We start from the raw sequence: 8,451 nt of genomic DNA, 5'->3' as shown, positions 1-8,451 counted from the left end.
TCGCTTTAAAGGAGCAGTATGTGAAGAAATAACCCAATTTAAATATACATTGATCAAATACATATTACTGATTTATAAAGTCACACGAAATTGTGAATAGATATTTTAGTGTTGTAAATTTATTCTTTAATGCAAACTCCAGATCCATCCTTAGATGACTTACCTGTATACACTGTAGGACCACTTCCTTCACCAACTGCACACCAGAGAATAGCCTTCTTTAGAAATGTGGCAGAGCTCCTATCATAATCTGTATAATAAATGTAGGCTAGGTTCACACTGCGTCTGTAGTGACCTCTTGGTTTATATGCTGGGATAATCTCCCTATGTATAGGTCTAACGTGCCCATAGGCTTCAATATCCAAACATATGTCATGAGTGTTCTTTGCCATATCTTCAGCCAGGATATAACTGCCTCAACTGTACTGAAATGTGTAGTTGGCAATACACCTGTATGGCAAAAAAAAAATGAATGCCACTTTTTTTTTTTCAATAATAGGAGTTAACAACTGATGCTCGTAACTCTATAGGCACACATTTGCATATGTGTGAAGAACATGAATTGCAAACTGTTTCGAGCAGTTCCGCCAAAGCTCACCTTAGGCCAGTTTCACACGTGAGCGTAATACGGGGCATTTCTATGACTGTCTTATTGCCACACCTGCTTATGGCTTCAAAAACTGCATAAAAAAACAACTAATCAAAACCTGCATTTGTAAGGGCACCCTAAGGCTGGGTTCTCACGTCACGATTTAATCTACTATGCCGCCTCTACAATCCTCTAAAGTCATTCAGTCGTCCGTAATGTGGCTGCATTTAGCATCTGTACTAGGGCTGCAATACCCAGACTCCCCGCAGTCCAAGTCAACAAGTTTAGATCACCATAGGACACTTTGGTTCACCTGAACTGCAGGGGGTCCGGGTCTTGCGGTCTGTAATAAGGATGCTAAAATGTGGCCACATTATGGAGTCTGAATTCGACTTTAAACTGCATTCACATATGCTGGCATTGTTGTGCTGTAATATTTTCCTGTGATCTTAAATCTGCCTCAGACATACTGATATCTTCTCGTTTCCAATATCCTTGTCTTCACACATGATGTGTTTACTCATCGAGAATTAACTACTGTCAGATTACCAGTCTCTACACAGTGGCAACTACTACCGGATTACCAGTCTCTAAGCAGCGGCAACTACTACCGGATTACCAGTCTCTAAGCAGCGGCAACTACTACCGGATTACCACTCCCTTAAGCAGCGGCAATTACTACCGGATTACCAGTCTCTAAGCAGAGCGGCAACTACTACCAGATTACTAGTCTCTATGCCGCTGCAACTACTACCGGATTACCAGTCTCTAAGCAGCGGCAACTACTACCGGATTACCAGTCTCTAAGCAGAACGGCAACTACTACCAGATTACTAGTCTCTATGCAGCTGCAACTACTACCAGATTACCAGTCTCTATGCAGCTGCAACTACTACCGGATTACCAGTCCCTTAAGCAACGGCAACTACTACCGGATTACCAGTCTCGAAGCAGTGTCAACTACTACCGGATTACCAGCAGCGGCAACTACTACCAGATTACCAGTCTCTATGCAGCCGCAACTACTACCAGATTACCAGTCTCCCTAAGTAGCGTCAACTATTACTAGGATTAACAGTCTCTAAACAGCGACAACTACCAGATTACCAGTCTCTATGCAGCCACAACTAGTCAGATTACCAGTGTTCATGCAGCACCGACTACTGTCACATTACCAGTCCCCTTACCGTTGCCACTAGTTTAAGATCACAGCCTCTATACAGCTGCAACCAATATCAGATTACTGTAGATAGGCACGCGGGAGCAGAGACGTAACTTGGCGTAATGTATATTTATATGCCATTCAGAACCCATGGAAAACTGGTTGACAACCCCTATTGCAACTGTGATGACATTGATGAGAGGTTGTCACCCCTGTAAATCTAGTATATGTTAGATCATAGAAACAAGTGAATAGAGTATTGAAAGACTTCCCACGAAAGGAGAACTCAAATTCATTGTTTTTCCAAGTGACTGGGGGAAGGGGGGCCCTTTAACGTATAAAACCGACAAAGACTGAGAAGATTTTGAGTCTGAAATTATATTTAATAGATGTTACCATATATTCTCCCCCATAGCCATGACAGTGGACTGTACTACATGACAACTAAATAATAATTAAAAAAAACTGTACAGTAATGAGAACAGAAGCAAAGAAATTTTTGTATATTCACAACTTTATCGTAGTCATCATGATGTACATTGTACAGAAGCACTTAAAACCCATAGTCCAGCCTCTCCACAGGGGTCTTTTTAATAGAAAGAAATAAAATACTAGAAATGACACTTGATGTCTACCAACCAGCGGGGCAGGTAGTGAAGACAACACCGTGGAGACAATTAAAATTCTTGTACTATTTCTGATGCAGGTAGGATTGGCCGTAACGCGCCTCGCTCTGTTTTGTGATTGGCAGAGGTGCTGTAGATGATCCGGACCCTGTTTTATGCCTTTAAAGTACCAGTCTGCTGGTTGTATAGACATAGTGCCAGCTTCTTGAGATTTCCAATCCAAACAGCACTCCACCAAGTGATCATCTTTGGTTAATCTTTGCAGACTGGTCACATTATTTGAATAGTGCTTTTATTTCTGGAAAAATGTTCTCAATCAAAAAGCAATTTTTACTTGCTGAAATTCGATGGCAAATTTTAAATCTACTATGGGTGTAAGAAAAGCCAGGATTCCTGAAACATTTCCATTTCATGGGAATTCTATTTAGGCACCAGTTTCCAATCCTGCGTTGGAGTTTAAGCTCAACTCAGCTCAGTTCAAAGCCAGCAGAACATTCTATAGCATAAAGCAGTTTGCTCCTCATAAGATTCTCGTCATAAAACTCTGGAAGCTTGAGAAGGTTCATGCAGGTGCTTGCAGTTGGAAGTCGCTCTAGATCAGACCCTCCATTATGGATGCAGAAGGCAGGATACAGCTCCTAGAAGACAGCGGGAAGATAACAATGTGAAATAAAACATACTTGGAATTCTCTCAACTTATTTAGTAGTCCTACTGGCTAACGGTCATTGTATTTTATCCCAATCACAGGCTGCAGAGCTTTATTGTGGTGGGCCACCCTGGCCAGGTGATGTGGGGTCAGCATGGACAACATAGAATCAGACACAGAAAGAATCAGCCAGAGGAAGAGATCAGTAGTGCAGGAAAGGAGAAGAATCCCTATGGTAAGCAGATTGTTTTTTTTTTCTCATCTTCTCTTTTTGTGGCTTAATACACAAAAACTTGTAATATATCTTCTATGGGGAAAGTGGGATCTTTCTAACCTTCCAGCAGCCTGTAGTTCCCCCTTTAAATGTTTGTAAATCACTAGAAGTAAAACGGTAAATACTAGATAAGAAAGAGAAAGCTGCAGCAGTATCTCTCCCTCAGTGTCTGTATGCAACTCATGCTGTGAGAGGGGAGAAGGAGCTGCAAACCACACGGCAAAGCTTTGACATCACATGAACCCAACCACTGTGCACAGTTATAGAGTGAAAATTAACATTTACAGACATGAAGCAGAGAGGAGGAAAAGACCAAACATGTTCTACATTTATTATACATCTACAGCTGCCCGATTAATTAATGTTGTTTTTTTTACAGGTACTTTTTAGTTTATATTTTTCCAGAAAACCTCTTTGAAGTATATAGAAAATGAATTTGGAAAGCCTTTATCCTTACATACTGCTTTACTCATATTGCATGTAGGGATGCCACCTCCCCTCAGCACCCCCCCAACATTCTACAACAAGGTTCATCCATTCCAACTCAAATCTTATGTTCTATTTAATTGGGCAGGAAGGACTTTTTTCTTTGTGCAATGGCCTCAATCCCAATAAACAATGTAATTGCAATAATAAAACCAGGTACCAAGGAGCAGAGTGTAACAGATGCCTAATACTTTTAACCCCTTAATGACCAGCCTATTTTAGAGCTTAATGACCAAGCCATTTTTTACGTTTTTCCATCGTCGCATTCCAAGAGCTATAACTCTTTTATTTTTGCGTCGACATAGCTGTATAAGGTCTTGTTTTTTGCGGGACAAGTTGTACTTTTTAATAGCACCATTTTGGGGGACATATTATTTATTGAATAACTTTTATTAACTTTTTTTTGGGGGAGGAATAGAAAAAAACCTGAAATTTCGCCACTCTTTTTCGCGTCTTAAATCAACGGCGTTTACCGTGTGATATAAATAACACCATAACTTTATTCAGCGGGTTGTTACGATTGCAACGATACCAAATTTGTATAGTTTTTGTATATTTTACTACTTTTACACAGTAAAAACACTTTTTTTTTTCAAAATTATTTGTTTTTGGGTCTCCATATTTGAAGAGCCGTAACGTTTTCATTTTTTCGCCAATGCGGTTGTATTAGGGCTTTTTTTTTGTGGGAAGACTTGTAGTTTTTATTGGTACCATTTTTGAGTAGATGCGACTTTTTGATCACTTTTTATAACAGTTTTTTAAAGTCAGGATTCAAAGAAAACAGCAATTTTTCCATAGTTTTTATTACATTTTTTACGGCGTTCACCGTGCGGGTTAAATAATGTTATAGATTTATAGTCGGGGTCGTTACGGACGCGGCGATACCAAATATGTGTAACTTTTTTACTTTATTTTGTTTTTTTAATAGTAAAGCATTGTGTAAGGGGAAAAGCTGGGTTTTTCATTTTTTTTCAAATTTTTTTTTTCATTAACTTTATTTTAAAAAAAATTAACTTTTTTACTAGTCCCACTAGGGGACTATAATATGCGATTCTCCGATCGCTATTGTAATACACTGCAATACTTTTGTATTGCAGTGTATTACTGCCTGTCCGTTTAAAACGGACAGGCATCTGCTAGGTCATGCCTCCGGCATGATCTAGCAGGCAGTCGCTCCAGGCAGACCTGGGGGCCTTTATTAGGCCCCCGGCTGCCATTAGAGACACAGACACTCGACGATCGTATCGCCGGGTGTCGGTGGGAGAGAGAGGGAGCTCCCTCCCTCTCTCCAAAACCACTCAGATGCGGTGCACGCTATTGCGCACCGCATCTGAAGGATTAAACGGGTGAGATCGATACTAATATCGATCTCACCCGGCAGAGCAGGGACTCTCCCAGCCCTCAGCTGCCTCTAGCAGCTGAGAGCAGGGAGATTTGACACTCCCTGCTCTGTTTACTTTATCCTGATGCAGCGCCGTGAAAAGGCGTATGCATCGGAATAAAGCCTATTAGTGGCCGCCGTTAAAAGGCGTATTGGCAGTCACTAACGGGTTAAAGGTGGTCTGTAGCCTCCTGGAGTGGAGGGGGCCTCACTTGTCTGAATGTTAGTTTTCAGGATGGAGAGAGTGGAGGGTGTTTGGAGTATTTAGTAGAATAGAAGTAGAAATTGTAGCACTATGCCGAATATCTGACCTTACTAGACATTACTTATAAACAGTTCTTTATAAGTGGTAGATCATTTCAATATTTTACAATGATTTTCTGTTACCGGCAATCCAATCTCCCCATTATAGCGGGTTATTTAGTGTAACAATGAACCTTTGTATCTTTCACATAAAGGCAGAGTCTCCACAGGGTTATTAACACAGAAGATAGGCTATTTTGAAGGCAACCATTTCAGTACATCCCACTGCCAAATTGCTGCGTTTTGGGGCCATCTATACAGGTTATTGGCTTTTTCCACTTTAAAGGTTTACTAATGTAACAGAATGAAGTGCTACCGTAAAATGAGAGGCTGGCCAAAGTAAAAACTGCATAATGAAACACATTACAAGCCGGAGACAACAGCTCACCAGTGGAGAGAAACCATTTATTATTTTGACCTGACTGGAACTTCGCTATCTTACTCACTCGAATACAAATGTAGGTTTTTTCTGTATCTACAGCGACCTAATTTATTAAAGTTATTAAGCTTTAATTAGTTTTAGAAAATGCTATCTTGTAACATTTAATCTGGCTCCAAATGGGCTCTTAATTTGTTAATGGTCTAACCTTGTGATATCCAGAGTCTACAAACATTAAATAATGTCTGGGATTTGTCAAGGATGCAGCTCCGTAGAGCCTTAAAGTGGTAACTACTGCCAGCTGTTTAAGAGTAATACTTAATATTCATCTTACACAAGGGCTGAACACTAGATAAGAGCCTTACAGTAAGAGGGGATTTTTTAACAATGGCTCAATATTCAAAATAACATTTGGTGGAACGTAAGACAATTCAAGACAATATGAGGGGCGTATGAGCAATATGAGTGGTGAGTGTGGCATGTTTCCAGTGTGAGTGGCGAATGTGTGGAATGTGTCCTGCATGTGAGTGACGCCTGTGTGGCGTGTGTCCTGCGTATAATTGATGCCTGAGAGGTGTGTGTGCGGCATATGTCTAGCGTATGAGTGTCACCTGTGTGGCATGTGTCCAGCATGTGAGAGGTGTGTGTGCGGCATATGTCTAGCGTATGAGTGTCACCTGTGTGGCATGTGTCCAGCATGTGAGAGGTGTGTGTGCGGCATATGTCTAGCGTATGAGTGCCACCTGTGTGGCATGTGTCCAGCATGTGAGTGGTGTGTGTGCGGCATATGTCTAGCGTATGAGTGCCACCTGTGTGGCATGTGTCCAGCATGTGAGTGGTGTGTGTGTGCTGTATGTGTTCAGCACGTGTAGGGCGCGTGTGCAGAGTGTGTCCAGCGGTAAATGGCATGCTTATGATCCAGTCACCACATTAATTTTTGGGAAAGCCCTAGACAACCAATACAGCCATCATTACAACTCCCACACTCCTTAATGTCAAACCTATCTTTGTTAGGCCGTGATACATCCCTGCTCCTTATATCACTTAATGGTAGAGAACATTTACGATTCTAATGGTTTTCTTACACGGCTCGACTTAGGCCGTGGAAATGAGCGCCGATCAAGGAGACCGTTCTATCGCGCAGAACTTACGTAACCCCAAATATATAATAATTACCGTTAACCACCTTATTTTGCCTGTCCTACCACGGCCCTATTTGCCTTTGTGCCTTCAATAAAAAAATGTCTGTACTTGGATTATTTTCATCCATGTACAGAGGCTGCATCTAAAGTTAAGAAAGGAGATCGGTGTAAAACTAAACTAGTGCCTTTGTTCTCGGTGCTACAGCGATGTCATATGTACACATATATGGAACCAGTATGCACAGGAGAACTAGAGGATTCATTTTTTGGGGTAAATAATATTGATTGAACAAACTAACTTTAAACAGAACATGAAGAAATAAGAAAACATTTATAATTTTCACTTTTCTGACCATTTTTTCCTCACCTAGACCTACAAAATTAAATTAGATCAGCTGCAATTCTAAATATTATCCCCTATATGTGTCCTGTAAAAAAAATAATAATAAAAAAAACTATTTGAGGGTAAAATAAGAAATTAAATTGAAAAAAGTCACCCCTACAGTACCGTATTCCAAAAAGGTGACAATTTGCTCTGGGCATCGAGGACCCAAACACCCAAAGTCCTGAAAGTCTGTAACAAATGGTTTTTTTTCTGTCTTTGTTGCAATCATTTCAGAATCATATGATAAATATATCTGCACTATGTGACTGTGATTTTCTTCCAGTAACTTATCGGCCATTCACATGAGTGTGAATCTCGTCCGTGTGCTGCGCATTGAAATCACGCACAGCACACGGACCCATTGATTTCAAATGGGCCGTACACACATGCGTGGGTTTTCACGCAGTGAGAGTCCGCTGCGTGAAACTCACTGCATGTCCTATATTTGTGCGTTTTCACACACCTAACACAATGAAAACAATGCACAGCAAACGGATGCATATCCGTGTGCGGTGCGTGACTTGTGCATCAATTCCATTTAAGAAAAAAGTGCTTTGTGAGCGCTTGAAAAACGCATGCCACTCGCAAAGCACACTGATGCATAACGCAACACACACTGACAGATTTACATGCGTTTTTCATGCGCGTGAATCGGACACGCTCGTGTGAATGTAGCTGTATATTATCTATATATCTTAGCAAAATAGCTGCTGATGGATATTATTGCCCAGACCTCTTAGAACATAAGATTTAGCAGCTGATTGGTCGATCTAGTGACCTCACATACTCTACGATCATTCGTCTCCATACTTTACCTCCCATCGCTCCTTGCGCCGATTGACGAGCTGTCTTGTCGATCGGTGCTCGTTTTCACGGCCCATATGAACGCTCGTGTAAAAGGACCTTTACACTCATTCCCACACAAGCCAACCCTTTAATCTTATTCGCTTCAAAGTTACGTAAAATACGGCAAAGAGGTTGGTTGTCTGACAGTAATTTTGGCCAAAAGCTTTACAAAAGTACATGTATTGTTTGATGCAAAAATAATTGAAGAAAAAAAGTCCATCATGGCATTCT

The 8,451-nt window shown here is 40.9% G+C and overlaps 1 protein-coding gene across 2 annotated transcripts in view; it reads right to left on the bottom strand.

The window, feature by feature from the left end:
- Positions 1–2,113: 2,113 nt before the first annotated feature.
- UBE3C (ubiquitin protein ligase E3C) overlaps positions 2,114–8,451 on the bottom strand; it is a 100,878-nt gene continuing 94,540 nt past the window's right edge. For both annotated transcript variants that reach the window (XM_075827401.1, XM_075827402.1), the window contains exon 24: positions 2,114–3,015. In XM_075827401.1, the coding sequence (XP_075683516.1) occupies positions 2,845–3,015 (171 nt within the window). In that variant the 3' untranslated portion in view covers positions 2,114–2,844. The remainder of the gene's footprint in view (positions 3,016–8,451) is intronic.

Source organism: Rhinoderma darwinii, chromosome 5 (genome assembly GCF_050947455.1).
Source record: "Rhinoderma darwinii isolate aRhiDar2 chromosome 5, aRhiDar2.hap1, whole genome shotgun sequence".
In the NCBI taxonomy this organism is placed as follows: domain Eukaryota; kingdom Metazoa; phylum Chordata; class Amphibia; order Anura; family Rhinodermatidae; genus Rhinoderma; species Rhinoderma darwinii.
The sequence above is the reverse complement of the archived record's forward strand: the minus strand, read 5'-3'. Positions and strand labels throughout refer to the sequence as shown.